The sequence below is a fragment of the Cricetulus griseus genome (assembly GCF_003668045.3).
Source record: "Cricetulus griseus strain 17A/GY chromosome 1 unlocalized genomic scaffold, alternate assembly CriGri-PICRH-1.0 chr1_1, whole genome shotgun sequence".
Classification (NCBI taxonomy): Eukaryota; Metazoa; Chordata; class Mammalia; order Rodentia; family Cricetidae; genus Cricetulus; species Cricetulus griseus.
The window spans coordinates 48,862,085-48,878,253 of NW_023276807.1; the positions used below are offsets into that span (position 1 = coordinate 48,862,085).

General features: G+C 46.1%; 1 protein-coding gene across 4 annotated transcripts in view; it reads right to left on the bottom strand.

The window, feature by feature from the left end:
* Positions 1 to 4,721: 4,721 nt before the first annotated feature.
* Prag1 (PEAK1 related, kinase-activating pseudokinase 1) overlaps positions 4,722 to 16,169 on the bottom strand; it is a 51,832-nt gene continuing 40,384 nt past the window's right edge. For 2 of the 4 annotated variants that reach the window (XM_027391239.2, XM_035452411.1), the window contains exons 5-6: positions 12,485 to 13,239; positions 4,722 to 6,253 (exon numbers count right to left, since the gene is read on the bottom strand). In XM_027391239.2, coding sequence (XP_027247040.1) covers positions 5,111 to 6,253; positions 12,485 to 13,239 — 1,898 coding nt within the window. In that variant the 3' untranslated portion in view covers positions 4,722 to 5,110. The remainder of the gene's footprint in view (positions 6,254 to 12,484; positions 13,240 to 16,169) is intronic. The other 2 variants (XM_027391240.2, XM_027391237.2) reach the window with 2 other exon arrangements.

Sequence of the window (16,169 nt, forward strand, 5' to 3'; positions counted from 1 at the left end):
GTTGCTCCAATACACTTGGATGTGGGGCGTGCCCTGGAATGTTGATGACTTACTAGGGGTCACTACTTTAAAGAAGGCTGGCTGCCTCTCTCTCTTCCAGCAGGTATCTAATGGCAGTAGCTCCTCAGCGGAGGGCGGGACTTTCCATCTCCATGCCAGGATTTTGTCAGGTTTTAGCTCACAGAGATCACAACCGCTGTGACTTCATATATGCAACTGCCTGTCTAGAAAATGTCATTCTTTGTAGTCACACCTGACCTCTGACTCCTATAACTTTCCACTTCATCTTCTGTGATATTCCTGGAGTTTGGGAGGAGGAGGTATGATGTAGATGTCTCACTTAGGGCTGAGCACTTTGCAATCTCTTATTCTCTGTGTTCTGACCAGCTGTGGGTCTCTGAATTAATTGCTGTCTCCTGTAAGAAGAAGTTTCTCTGGTGATATCCAGAGTTGTACTAATCTATGGGTGTAGCAATAAGTCACTAGGAGTTGTTTTAATTCTATGTCCATTTAGCAGAACAAATTCTAGGGTTCTCTCCTAGGCCTCATGATCCGTCTACCTGAAAATGGTACCAACTATTGGTTCCATCTCATGGAGCAGGCCTTAAATCCCACCAGAAACTGGTTGGTTACTACCATAAAACTAATTCTACTATTGCTCCAGTGGACACACTTGTTCAGGGCAGTCTTCATTGAAGCTCATAGGGTTTCTAGCTGGTTAATATTGGTGAGTACTTTTCTCCTTTCATTTCATACACAGTATCATCTGGCAATGTGGAAGGTAGCCAATAGGGATGAAGCTTCCAGATCCCTACTCACTCACTACCTTTTATAACTCAAGTTGTGGTATCTTCAGGGATAACCAAGGTCAATGACAACAGCCTTTATTGTTTGCCAGGGGCTGGGGGTGGGGAGAGTCTTTGGGACCTTACTGTCCAAGAGCTCAAAAAGAGGTAGGCCATTCCTGGTGCCAGGAATTTATGTGCCAGCATATAATGTCTATATGGGGAGGGATAACTAACACTAAAGACTTTTGAGAAAACCACATGGGGATCTTAGCTTCCTATGATATACATATAATTGATGCGTATATATAAAAAGAGTTAAAATGATGGTACCCTATCGTGGGAAGGGCCTCCCCAATGTGCCTGGCTTTTTTTGTTTTGTCTTTTATAAGATGGATTCTGGGGAATCAAACTCAAATTTTCATGATTGTACTTGCATAGTTGGCAAGCATTTACCAACTGACTGTCCATGGCCCCACATTTTGGGCTCTGTTGAATCAATTCTATTCCCATAACCCTTTACTAAAAGTAACAAATTATTAACATTAAAAATCTGCTAATTCTAGTGAGATTTACTGGGTTTATCTGTAGATTTTGAAAGATTCTTAGATGGCAGCAGAGGGACCGTGGTTTGGTTAACTTACCATCTTCTAAGTGTATATTTTGGGGTGTGTGTGTGTGTGTGTGTGTGTGTGCTCATTTGTGGATGTACATGAGGAGGATAGAGGATGACATTTGGTGTCTTCACCTAAGGATCTTCACCTCCCAATATCTGTAGCTTGCCATTTTAGCTAGACTGGCTGGCAAGCAAGCACTTGGGGTTGGCTTACTTCACCCCACCAAGCGCTGGGTTTACAAGTGTGTGCTGACCTGGCTGGCTTTTACCTAGTTGGTAGAGATCCAAATGTGGGTTTTCATGTTCTCATAGTGAGTTTTTCATGCATTGAGCTATCTCCCCAGCCCTCTTGGCAATGCGGTTAAAGCACAGATTTCAGAGAAGTCATTGAAGTAACATGGATCTTCCCTCTTCCAAATGTTCATAATATTTTGTATGCATGTGTACATTACATGCGTTTCTCCAATCCTTGGCTCTTGAAAACCAGTAAGTGTTACATAAAGTGGTAACTGTAGCTCTGCAGAGCCTGGGCTTTTTAGAGCCGAGCCATGTGTTACGATAAACAAACAACCCCTGAAGTGCCTGTCTTGCTTTTGGCAGGGGTGTTCAGGATTCAGCTGTGAGTCGATGGAACTCCTACAGGAAGAATTTGGACAAAGAAAAAAAGATTTCACTTCTTAGCACAAAACTAGGGAAGGTCCATTAGCAACAAAAATTGTATATGTGCAAAGGATATGGGGGTGACTTGACTCAGAACGGAGAAAAATGCCAGTAGTTAGTTTTCAAGCCAAGAGTATAAAGTAGGAGGTGACCTCACAGTAGATGTGTTTTTAAAAATCTTTGGTTCATGGTATTGAATTTTTTTATGATGGTGAGTGAACCAAGGCCCTGTAAAGCTTAAGCTTGCCCTCTTGCACAAGCTTCACTCTCAGCCCCAGAGGAAGTGCTAACTAGTCAGGTGATGTACCAAGTCCTCATACCCTGGGTATTTCTGTGCTACAGTCCTACAACACCAAACTATTGTTTCTGGTTGTCTTTAGAGCTAGAGGCAGCAGCACATCAGGGTGAATTCAGCATGAACAAGACCAGTTTTAGTGACCCTCTGAATGTAGAGTGACTGAAGCTATTTGCCAAACTGTTATTTGCAAACTGGATGTCACAATTACTCCAGGGACCTGCCTTGCTGGGAAGAGACTTGAACCTCACACACTTTGACTTTATCTGTGGTGGATATAAGAAATTACTCTATTTTAGAAAAAATGCTTTTTCTTTCTTTCGCTTTCCAAACAGCTACTAGGATATTAATTATTCCATGTCTTCAAATGAAGGTTTCTTGACAAATTCCCTGTAGAACTAAGGGCTGGACAAAGGTTCCCTGTCCCTGGTGAATAGTTCCTTAAAATTACACGAGAAAGAATTCTGCCAGAGGGTGCCTTCTTCTTCTAGGCGAGGCTGGTGAGCAGTCCAAAAGCAAGTTTAATTGGTCCCATTCCTCTCAACTAGAATTCATTGCCATCATTTATCCTTTCACACCCTCCCCTTCCCATTTTGCTTTATTTGGTTACTAAAAACATCCTCACAAATTCAACTTCTTTCTTTTCTTGAGGTGGGTGGCATATTAAAAAAAATACAATTAACTCAGAGACGACAAATATGCCATGTGTGCTTCCAGTTGGCCCTATGGTCCTCTGTCAGAATGCTCCTTTCTTCCCTCTCCATTGTTTATTTATTTCAAGAGAAAGGACAAGAAAACAAAAGGCAACGTCCAGGGCGGAGGTTTTGCCTGGAAGATTCCCAGTGACAAACAGCAGATGAACATGGCTCCATCAATTTAGACAGATCCTACAAAGAATCACAATTTGCATGCCCAGAGTTCCAAGACCTTCCATGGACATAGGGAGAGCTAGTTTGAGCCAGTTCTTTCCTCAAGTGACGAGTGAAGTTATAAAGACGCCCCAGGAGCTACTTTCATCACCAATGGGAATTAAAAATGGATGTGTTTACATGGTGTCAGAGGCCAGAGGATGGAGCTTACCAAGGGAGTGAAGTGAACGTGCTGAAAGGGACAGCCTGCTTGGCTGCTAATCACATGCCCAGGTAAGTCTCGGACATCTATTATTTTACTATTTCTGTGTGTATCTAAAAATTGTCCATAGCCATTAACAAGGAATGAGAAACCAGTGGTATCCTCAAGTAGAAACACAAGGGCCTTGGAGATATTTCTCCTTAAGCCATCAGTGTGTGCATATGGTTTTAGAAGGAAAGACCTAACTCTCTTAGATTCTAATTCTCTTAATTAGATCTACTGCCTGTTATTTCTGTGCTTTTAAAAAAAAAAGACATACCATTAGCTTCAGTAGATAGCAGGTACTGATACATGTTAAATTAGTTTTGCTTTTGTAGACAGACTTTCATTATGCAGCCCTTGCTGACCTGGAATTTGCCATGTAGACCAGGCTGGTAGTTCAGAGATCCAACTACCTCTGCCTCTCAAGTTCTGGGATTATTGTGGCCAGCGTTAAATGATTATCTATCTATCTATCTATCTATCTATCTATCTATCTATCTATCTATCTATCTAAGCAAAAGATCCATAAGAGGATTAAAAATAAAGATCTCCTGCTGGCAGCTAGACCCCAGAGTTCCATCCTTGCATCGGTCTTGTCTGTTAGGGAAGTGTGCTGCTTGCCACTTGGAATCCCTCTCCTTCTTCCTGTTTGGGGAGGCTGATGCTGCTGGTGGCATCATTCAAGCTTCCTTGTTGTCAGATGAGCCTGGAGATGGCAGGAAACTGATGCAACAGAGAACTCTACCCTTCCATCTCTGGGACCTCACAGCAGAGGCCTCACAGCAAACACCTTGTATATGTGTCCTGTGCGTTTGTTTGTCCTTTTAATGGCCCACACACTTTCAAAGGATCTTTCCTTTGAACTAGGCAGGTGGGTTTTGTTTTCAGCCAGGCCTCCCAATGACACAATCTTGACAGCTTTGGCAAACTGGAGATGGTTTTGGAGCAGCAGGATTAAATTTCAAACCTTTGGGAGCCCACCCAAAGATTCTTTCTAGCAGCCTGCTGGGTGGGAAGAGAAACAGGGAACATTTACCCACACTGACACACCCAAAAGCACTCAGACTTCTGGGGAGTGCTGCTATACCTGGTAAGAGGAGAAGACCAAGGGCGGTGCCAGCCAGTCCACTCCTCTGTGGTGCACAATTGATTCTAGTCATCGAAGAGTATAGTGCACTCAGACACTTGGAGGTAAAAGGGCTTTGCTTGTGATGCAATCCAAAATATTGGTAAATAATAATAAATAATAAAAATAACAATAATGTAAGACTTTTATTGTGGAGGTTGTTTTTTTAAATAACAATTTGACAAAAGGGCGAGGAGACTCCATTGTGGGGTAGTGAGGCAGGCGTCAAAGCTTCATTCTGTCGGCAGAACTGTTCTCAGGACCTTACATGAAGCTGCAACTGTACATAATTACACAGGTGATGGTGGAGGGATGGGGGCTCTGTGAGGAGAGGGGGCTGGCGTGTGTGAAATGACACCCTCGGTCTTTCATATTTATATTATATATGTATATATAAAATATTACATCCAAGGACAACAGTCATTTGTACCATTTCCCAGGGTAACCCGGATGCAGGCAAGGAAAGGGCATGGGACAGGCGTGGAAGGCGGCGGCAGAAGTGCCTGACTGGAGGCTCAGAGAAGTTGCAGGAGCTTCAGGGACTGTAAGAGGGCCCCAGGCTCTGCCGAGGCCAGGTACTGGCAGCAGAGCCAGTCCTCCAGCTCCACACCCCGCCTTCGGTCCACCGCCTTCTCTGCAAACTTCATCATCATCAGGGCTCGCTTCATGTCGATCCAGTTGTTCAGAGTGTTACACAAAACCTCTTCCGAGGTGCATGGCTGCTCTACCAGCTCCCGCCGGGGCCCCCATAGCAGGCACTGCAGCACCCGCTTAGCCTCACCTATTCGGATGCGCTTGATGGGATCGGCCTCCAGCAGCAGGTGAGCCAGCTGCTGCAGGCCAGGAGAGTAGAGGGACAGTGTGGGTATCGGGGGTAGGTCCTCCCGCCGGTAATCGCGCTCCCTCAGTTGGGCCCGCACCTCGAATGGGTTGGGCTGGTGGAGTAGCTCATAGATGAGGATGCCGGTCTGGAACTCATCAAATTTACGGTACTGGGAGGCCGAGACGATCTCGGGGGCCAGCCGGGCCTGGCTCTTCTTCTGTTGCAAGTTGGTGGTACCGCCTGGCTTCTGCTTGGCCTTCAGGAAGTTGCTGATGATGAGCCTGGGCAGGTGCTTCTCACCAGGCCCTCCCTGGCAGGCAGCGGTGGCTGTGGGCGTGGCTGAGGGGCACCGGGATGTGGTGGTGGTGGTGGTGGTGGTGGTGGTGGTGGTGGGCGCAGTGGGAGTGGCAGAGGGTCCGGGGGAGCCCTGAGGGCTGCAATGCGCCAACAGCAGGTTCTCCAGACATAGGTCCCGGTGGATGATCCCGTGCTCCTTCAGGTGCTCCAGTCCATTGCAGAGCTGCAGAAGCAGGAAGCACACCCGCCTCTCATAAACCTCAGGCTCTGCGCGATGGCTGGCAGTTGAGTCCCGCACAAAGTCGGAGGCGGTCTGGTGCGGCACCTCCCGGGTGATGACCACCACACAGTCCTGCTCCTGGGAAGGGGAATGTGAGGGTGCAGGCTGCACATTGTCCTTGCTGGATGTGTCTGGGGAAGCGAGCATGCTGGAGGGCACAGAGGCGACAAAGTGGCCACAGTCTTGCTGGATGTTGAAGTGCACGGGCACAGACGGGCTGCAGTAGGAGGCTGATTTGGGTTCTGGGGTTTTGCAGATCTGTGGAGAGAAGGAAAAAGCAAAGTTAGGAGTGGGGTCCGTGGTTCTGTGAAACAAATGCTGGGATGTTTGGTATCGTACCAAGAGGTAGACAGCTCCTTTACTTCATATCATACATAAAAAAAAAAAAAAAAAACAAAACCAAAAACCAAAAACCAAAGCACTCAAAGGGGCTCACAAAGACTTGTTAGTAGTGCTAAAGCATTCAAATTTTAGAAAAATATGTAAGAAATATATGACCGCATTTCCGAGACTTCAGTTTAAACAGCACCCTCCGCACACACACACTTTCTGCCACACCGGAAGTGTTGTCCACAGAAGAAAATAATTAAGCCCTTGGTGCTTCAGGGGCACTGTGGAACAAGAGAAAGATGTCTCTTTGTCAATAGAGTGGCCAGGATGGAGCCTCACGAAGCCGACCGGTTTCCACAGAAATCAGTCTGACTCCCCATCCTTTTTGTGTGAAAGCAGGGTGGTGCCTCGCTGTGAGGGAACTCCAGGAACCACCGCATTCCCACTATTCCCACACATTTAGGACTTGGCAGTGGTGTCTCAGTTGCCTTGCTCCCTAGGTCTAGGTAAACACTCAATGCCTGCTCTCTAAAACCAGGCTTGGTGCTAACTGGGCAGCTGCTGAGCAGGAAGCTGTACTCTGCTCCTAGGCAGAGCCACAACAGTGGGAAGAATACAGCCAGCTCTCCTGAGAAAAATGGAGCCCACAGGGCTGGAGGGCATCCTCAGAATTGAAAGCAGGAATAAACAAGATAGATAATCTCCAACTCCCCTGTGGGAGGGTGCCCGGGGGAATCCACACAGCCATGATGATAGGGTCAGCCACAAGTTAATAATCATCATTGAAACCAACTCAACTGGAGATTCTCAAGCCAGCCCAGGAGGTCCTTTTGGGCCTCATTTTCCTTGTATAATTACACGAGAAGGACTGAAGATGTTTTCTCTCTGTGTTTCTGTCTCTCTCGTCTTCTTCTTTTCATGTAGGGCTGCCCAGGTTTAGAGAGGGTTAGAAAGGTACCTTCTCTCTACCAGTTAGGAAATGCCAGCAGCGGACGACTGATCACAACCGTGTTTGTGAAGTGCCACAAGACTTTAGAGCCAACCTTTCTGAAATCTGCTCGCATATACCTTTCACAACCATTTATTTCTATTGCGGCTATATAAATCTTACAGAATGGAATTGTGAATCAGAGTTCATTCAGCCTCTGAATAAAGGGTTTTTTTTTGTTGTTATTTTTATAAAGCTAACCAGGGAGTGGGTAACACATTAATGCACTAATCTCTCTATTGTGGAGGCAGACTTGAAATAAAAGGAAAGTAATGTCTACACCAGACACTGTTCCCTATTATACTAATAAAACTGATTTGGAATCCATGTGTAAAGGATCTTGCCTCAGGGTCTCATTGCAAAATACCAGCCATGCTGCATTTAGATGGTCCTCTGGAATCCTTTCCTTTATTAAGTTGAATGTTTTTATTAGTTTTATGATGATGATGATGATGATGATGATGATGATGATATGTGTGTGTGTTAGGAGGGGAGGGTGCTGTGTATGAGTGTGGGCCATGGAGTGTGGGAGGGGTGGAGGGTATCAAAGGACAACTTCCCCTAATTGGTTCTGTCCTTCCACAGTGGGTTCTGGGGCTCTAACTCATGTTGTAAGGCTTGCAGAGAAAATGCTTTTACCAGCTAAGCCAACTCTTTGGCCTTGCAAGACTTTTGAATGAAAGGAAATTGCTTGAGCTAGGTCCTCAATAAAAGCCTTGCCTATCAATACTCAGTGACTGCCCAGCCACTGTCTGCCAAGCTCTCAGCGGACAGGTGGGGTTCTTCACTCTTCATGCACAGCAGAAACACACTGGACTCTTTTGTGTGTTGGCACTATGTCACCGGTTCGACTCTCACACAATGTGTCCTTAAATCCTACAAAGCTCAAAGCAGTGGATGCTCTAACAGAGGGGAGACTGAGGCTTTGGGAGTTGAAACTACAAGCACCTGGGAAGTGTTCTCTAAGTCAAATGCCCCAGGTTTGGGAAGGAGAAAACGTGGGTTTAAATATCAACTCAGCAACCTTTGACAAGTAGCAGGAGAATCTTTTCTGAAGTAGTTGCTGTCTATAAAGAAGCTTCAAATAAAGAATTGGCAAAAATGGAGCAAGGCACATTCCAATAGATACAAGGTTTTGGTGATTCTTTTCGCAGTATTTTTCAACAACTGATGGCTAGGTGACTTTGTCTTGTACACATTTCTGTTTAGAGAGACCTTATTTAATCTATACTGACAGTGAATTCACAGCTAACACACTATATAAACCATCACAGGAGGCTCCCTGCTTAGGAACACTAACAATCCTTTAGCATTATACTTAAGGGGGAGGGATTTAAACATCAAACTCATGAACAACTCCGTAAATGATGAAAAGCATAAAAACCTTTAAAAAGGAAGGCACTAAGTATTCTCAAAAGTAGCACATGCTTTTGGGTGGAGCAGAAAGCAGATGCTTTCTGTCCTGATTCCCCATCGGCTACAAACATGCACACTAGGCCATCCCCATTTTCCCCTGCTTTGCACATGTCCACAAAGGATGGGAAAACGCTTTGAGTATTGATCTGTGGGTTACAAATGAATTTCAGTGGGCAGATTATGTGGCAAATATAGAAGCAACAGCATTGGGGATTGGTGGCATTTATCTCTCATTCTGTTTTCTTTGTGCTTTTAACTGGGACAGTGGTGGCTCCTGAGGATTAGCTTAAATGATACAGGTATGGCTTTGGGCACCAAGCCTGGCCCGTGGTGAGTCTGCAATGAAAGGGTTGCTATGGTGACTGCTCTTGCCATTATGTCTGTAGCCTTGTGGTGGGGCAGAGCTATCCAGAGCTGGTTTGCAAGTTCTCTACAGCCCCTAACTGAGCAGCTGCCAGGCTGCCTTTCCTTCAGGGTATAAAAGGCTCCAGCCCAGAAAACACAGGGGCCCAGAGCCCCAGTTGAGCCACTGACATTTTGCACAGAGATGTAAATGAAGGAACTGGGTAAATAGTAACTGGCTGGATGCATTACAAAATCCGTGAGCATCACAGCCACCCCCTCCATTGGAGTGAGTTGCTCCAGGAACAGCTAACCAACCCCCCTCCCAGCCCAAGGTGGGGTATTCCCAAGATCCTTTGACAGTGTGAGAAGTGACAGTGATCTTCCTCTCTACCTCTTCCTCTGCCACCTGTCCCATTTTCAGTGGACCCTGCCCTTGGTTTAGTTCTGGAACTTTCCAAAGACCTTGGGCTCAGCTCAGATATCAAACTTTGTGCAAACTGTGTTGTGTTTTAAGCTTAGGAACCAGAGCCTCATTGATGGGTGACAATCTGAACTAAGTCGTGTCTGCTAAGCAATATATAAATAAATGAAATAGAAAGAAAAGAAAAAAGGCCCAAAGGTTCATAGGTCCCTAATTATGAACTGCATCTCTCCATGGCTGAGACACAGCTTCAACCTCCCCCGCTCAACTAATTATTTTTTTTCCCTCTTTCCACCACATATTCATGGAGTCAGACTGTAAGAGTCAGTTTATGTCTGGATGTTTTAGGGTCAATGAACTTGTGATTGGAGGTTCCAGAGTCAAGGTGCAAGCAGGTGCCCATCTGCCATTGTTTACTGGGAATTCAGAAGCAATGCTGCATTTGATTTCAGTGTCAGCTTCCTGCTTAACATGCGTAGAAGAACTGAGCTCAGGGACACACAGGCAGCGGCTGGGAAGGAGCCCAGCTCCCCCTCCTGTGGGCTCTCAGATGACTGTATTCCGTCTAGACTGCAGAGCTAATGAAGTGGAACAGCTGCACGTGCCAAGCAATGCTCACAGCTCCCTGCCCCCCCACCCCCCCAAATCGCTAGACCAGGCACATTTACAAAGTCATAATGCCTTCCCCAATTACAGTATCGTATCATGAATATTTGAAACTGTTCTCCAAATTTCGTTTTACAAATGGTTCAATGAACTACCACTTCTCCAGGGAAGTCAAATAGGAACCCTCTGGGACCTTCTTTATTGGAGATCAAGGCTTATCTTTAGGCTTCCTCCTGGCTTAAACTATTTTTTTTAAGATTTATTTATTTGTTTTATGCATATGAGTGCTCGATCTGCGTGCACACCTTTACACCAGAAGAGGGAATCAAATCCCATGTGAGTCACCATGTGGGTGCTGGGAATTGAATTCAGGACCAATTGAAGAGCAGCCAGTGCTCTTAACCTCTCCAGCCTCCTGGCTTAAACTCTTAATGAAACAAGGGGCAATGTTTGCTTCTACCATGCTCTGGGAAGGCTGAGCTTTTTGTTATGTACTGGGGAGAATATTGACTCTAGATCCCAAGTTACTTGGCACAATCACTCATAGACAGGGAAAGATTCTCTACCCAAGGTTTGAATTTAGTTGTTAGGCCCTCCCTTGTTTCTTGCTGTGTGATCTCATCACTTTCTTTGAATTAAGTTTCTTAAGACTATATGAGATCTCCAGGTTCAGCACCAGGAAGCAAGGGTGAGAGTAATGGAAGCTCATGAGCAGAAGGCACGGTCAGGGACTGGAGGATGAGTCACATACCAAGTTCTCACATTCACTGAACATCTAAACTCCCCTCCATCCTCTCCGCTCAGGGAGTCCACATGGCAACCTGGGGCATTTAGTTCATCTTCTTCAGAGCATTTCCCAATCACCCTTTCCCCTTCAGATGGTCCCCAACTGCAAACAGTTACAAGTATGACTGTCTTCTCTACTTCGTGATGGTGCAAAGGTGGAAAGACACACTCAGTAGCAATTGTGTTTCTCAGTTGCCCTTTCCCTCAGTTGGCAAGACACAGGAAGATTCTCCCCTGGGATGGGGCAGGGGCAGTAAGAAACACTGCTAGTCACAATGGGAGACAATATCAACTCTACGTTGGCTGAGCTGCTGAGCCAGGCATTAGGTAGAGTATTCAATGCAGTTTCATTCCCATGTCTGCACCTTATTGAGCATTTGGGGACATAGCTTCAGCGTAAGTCAAGAAGTAAATATACTGGATACAGCCATCCCAACAGAAAAAGAAACTGCGGGGCCCTTTTCTTTTAACTTTGGTTGGGGCGGGTGGGGGATGGAGAGGAGGAGTCAGCATGAAGTTTAGCTTACTCAGAAGTCATCTTCTTGGTTCAGACATGAAGGGGCAATGAAGTCCAAGAACTAACATCACAGAATCTTCATTGGGACAGTTGCCTTCTTCCTCCCCTTCCCTCCCTTCTCTCTCTTCATTTCCTGTGGCATTGGTGACTAAAGTAGGGCTCTCACATATGCCAAGCAAGTGCTTTATTACAGACTCACACCCCAGGACCCCATTTATTTTAAGACAGTCTGGTTGACTTACCCAGATTGGCCTTGAGCTCCCTGTGTAACCCAGACAGACTGTGAACTTTGGATCCTCCTACTTCAGTCTCCTGAGTAGCTGGGATCACCAGGCCTGGCAGTATTTTCTAGCTATCAATGCCTGCTCTCTTGGCCATGACTTGATCCAAGTCTTTTGTGGGCCTGTATATCTGTATAACTACATGGAGCTTTCTAGTAGCTGTTCCTGTACCCTCTTTACAGAGGGGTGGCCTCTAGCTCCCAAGAACATACTCACCAGGGCTCTCAATCTGTCCTTTCTGGTGTTATCACAAGTTTCTTCAAAGAAAAATCTAAAGTAAGATTCCCTCCAATGGCATAGGTAACCAGCTGAGAATCTAATAGTAACAGTAAATACTGAGCAAATGTTACCATTACTTACATGGTTCAGGACAATGTCTAAGTCTAATGCTCCTGCCTCCAACATTGGAAGAGCAGGCACCTTAAGAGTCCCTGTCTTTTAATGGATTATAAACTCCGTAAGGAATCTCATGTTTACATCTCTGTCTTCATATCTTTGTGAAATACCTAGCAGAGAGTAAAAAACCTGGCAAATACTTGACTGAACCCTGATGCATTACGAGTTGTTTTCTTATTGCAACTGGACCGTAAACATAAGAGCACAGATCACATCTTATACTCATGCCATGAATCTCACGGTGATACTTCCCAGGGTCAGGCAGAGAGAGTGAGAGAGATCACCAAGTACCCAGTATAAAAGGAAGCTTGCGAACTAGCCGGCTTCCAAAAGCTTGGTGAGGTGGAAATGACATGCCAAGATCAGCTCATCAGACCACAGGATAGAAGGGGGTGGTACCTACTTTCACAGCATAGGTGCTGCCAGGGTCTTCAGAGCAGGTGGCACAGTAGTAAATCGCATCCCCCGAGTCACAACAAGGTTTGTTGCACGTCAGCTTGAAGAGCGACCAGTTATTCTCATTGAAGCGCAGCTCTTTCTTCTGGCCACCCATGAAGAGGTCTTCGCATTTGGTCACCAGGCGGGCCAGCGACTGCGTGTAGAGGCCCCCCAGCTTGGCATAGGTGCCCTCCTTGCTGCTGATGCTACTCAACAGGCTGTGCAGCTGAAGCTGGGTGCTGCTGGAGGAGGCCTGGCTGGACACGCTGAGCTGGGAAGATGAAGTGGAAGTGGCCGTTCTGCCCTGGAGACCGGGGCTCCCACATCCGCCTTTGCTGCCTGCCAGCCCCAGAGCTGGAGCCCAAGGGCCACTGCCTTTGAAAGCTTTCTCCAAAGGCTCAGAAGAGAAGACACGGTGGGTGGGGTCCCCAGAGTTTAAGGAATAGCTAAAAGGAAGCTCATCGTGGACACAGACATTGGTTTCTGAGTGGCTTACGTTCAGCTTAGGGCTTGCTGTCGGTGGCTTAGGGGAGCCTTGGGTCCAGAAGAAGCCATCAGGGGATGAGGCTGCACGGCTCACTATCTTTTTCTGGGGCAGAGGGGGAGGCTGCGCAGGACCACTGGGGGACACATCCTCCGTGGAGCCTGATGGAAAAGGGACAGGAGCAAAGAGTTTTTTCCCGCTGATGGTGGGTGAGTGGGCGGATTCATATGATGGACCTGAAAGGAAAAAAAAAAAAAAAGAAGCAGAAATCATCAGGCTAGAGATCAATGCCACTGGTTCAGGTGCTATAGGTTTTTATTTTTTTTAATTGGTCAAAGCAATTCATTTTATTGTATTTCTTTTCCGTTTCTTTAAAGGGTATATACACAGTGGACAGAATGCAGATTGCATGAATGGAACAGATTGACAGGTAAGTCTCCCTTGTGCTTTCCCCTTAGCATTAAGTACCTTTGATCAGAGGACTTCTCTGTCAGCAATCTCTCATGCATTGTTCTAATAACCCAAGTAAACTTGCATGCATGGCAGTCATCTTTGGACTACTGCTAGTCTTTCACGTCTTGGGGAGAGTTCATCTACTTCTCCATGGTGGTGTCATAATATCTTATTGGTAAGTATCACAATTTAACTAGCTGTCTCTTGGTAGACACTTAAGTGATTCTAAAGCATCGCAAAAAACACTGTAGCAGCAATAGTAAACTTGAACGCACGGAACTTACGTGACTTGAGTCCACTTCCTGAAAAGTCAGGTTTAAGGAAGTATTATTTATTAGAGTAAAGTGTGCTTCCTCCTCATCTTTGATGTCTGTGTTTCTGTGGTGTGTGTGTGTGTGTGTGTTTATATATGTATGTACAAGTACTCGTGTGTGTGTGTGTGTGTGTGTGTGTGAATGTTGAAGCAAAGGTTAACCTTGGATGTCATTTCTCGAGTGCCATTCACCCTGCTTTTTGAGAAACAGTCTCTTATTGGCTGGAGGTTCACCCATTAGAGTAAGCAGCACCCTAGGCAGCAAGCCCCAGAGATGAAACTCCCTCTGTTTCCCCAGCACGGGGAACATAGATGGTGTCACCATACCTGGAGTGTGTGTGTATGTATGTATTATGTATGTATGTATGTATGTATGTATGTGTATATATTTTAGCATGGGCTCAGGAACGCAAGTCGTCATGCTTGCACAGCATAGCAAACACTCTAATGGCGGTGCCATCTTTAGTCCAGATCTCTGTGTTTTAGTGTACAGTTCTTTGGGCTTTCACAAATACCTTTCTGATGTCAGAGAAAGGCAAGTCTGGGGAAATTTTAGAAATCAGAAAGACCAGAAATTCAAAATCATTTTTAGCTACATATTGAGTTCAAGGCTAGCCTGGGCTCCACAAGGCTCTATCTCAAGACAAAGACAAAAAGAAAAAAGAAAACCAAACAGGAAGACAGGGGGGTGGCACACTGTCCTCCTTGCCCTGTTCCAGCCTGCTGTGGCTTTTGCCCTTGCTTCCTGGTTTATCATACACACACAGTTTATCAGGATCACAGCTGCTGTCCTTCCCACCTGGCCCTGCTTAGCTAACGCACAGGCTTAGCGAGGGTGGGAGTGTTGGGTGTTCTGCCAGCAAGGCTAAGTGAATGATTTATGTTTCTTCCAGGAGGCTCAGGTTAATAACAAGCCATAATGGCACAGTGGGGACTTGCAGGCTTTCCATGTCTAGGAATTCTCCCCTCGTAGTCACAGCAGCAGATAGTGTTCCAGAACCAGCCAGTGTGAGGCAGGGAGACCACACCAAACCATGTAAAGCTGGAATCCTCAGCTCTCCTGTCTACTGTTCCCCAGGAAAGTGGCTCTGCTCCCATGGACTGGGTCAGTAATGAGGACAAAGTTTACAGATGATTCATTTCCTCTCCATGCTAGTAGGAGAAGTGGAGGGAGGAGGATGGTTGCTTCCTCATACCCTGGATAAAAAAGCCAGGGGCATAAGATCTGCTTATGAGGCTCCCAAGCCCAGATGGCCGCTGCTAGTGAGTGAATCCCTGAGTTCAGGAGCAAGAAGGCACATCTTTAGATACATCTATATCCTCATCACTTTGCCTTCTGGGTACCAGAAAATAGCCAATGCATTATCACCGGGGCAAGGACTGGAAGTGAAGGTTGGGAGTGGAGTGAAATCTGAATACTGGGTTCGGGCCCAAATCAGTGCCTCCAAGGTCAGAGGCCCAGAGACAGCTTTCCTTTCCCATCCCAAGGTACCAGTGGGACTGCTAATAGGTCAGAGTCTAGGCCTGTCCCTTCTTTAAGCTTTGTTCTGATTTCCCAAGCTTGACTGGTTCTGTCCTCATCTTTAATGTCAACTCTCTGGATGTCACCAACATGTCCTGTTTATGCTTCTGCTTGGAATTGAGGGAAAATGACAGGAATAAACTAGTCATATGCAGCTGAGTTATCCCAGAAAGGAAGGAAGGAAGGAAGGAAGGAAGGAAGGAAGGAAGGAAGGAAGGAAAGAAGGAAGGAAAGGAGAGAGAGAGAGAGAGAGAGAGAGAGAGAGAGAGAGAGAGAGAGAGAGAGAGAGAGAGAGAGAAGGCCTGGATTATACCATTTGGAATTCCATCACAAATGATCTATAATTTCAGCCACTCTCCATTTCAACCTTCCTGAACATGCATTTTTGTCTGAAAGCCACCTCAGAATCCCTTATAGAATCTCTAAGCAGATGGCTATCTTACTTTCGTCATTCCTGTCTCCATCTCCAGTGCCTACACTGGAGGCTAGTCAACTTTCTAATCAGAAACAATGAAGGGGGGGGTGTTCTAATCTATCTCACTCATTCCCTAGATGGCCAAGGAGAATCAGAATGTCAGTTCCAGCCCCATGCAGAAGCAGTGTTCAGGCAGCTGAGAGGCAGACCCCATTCTGTGTTCCCACGACAATCCTGTGGGAACTGAGTTGGCGGGCAGTCTTGATTGGATCTAAACCCTATAGTTGCTTGGGGAGACTGGTAAGGAGTACTGGGTGTCAGAAGCAGGGACATCTCCGGGAATTAACATGTAGGCTGGTCAATTAGGTTTAATTTCTTCGATGCTGTGAATGTGTGAATGATGTCCCAGCTAATGAGAGGGAGGCACTGCAGCAATGCTCCTGCATCACATTACCTGCCCAGC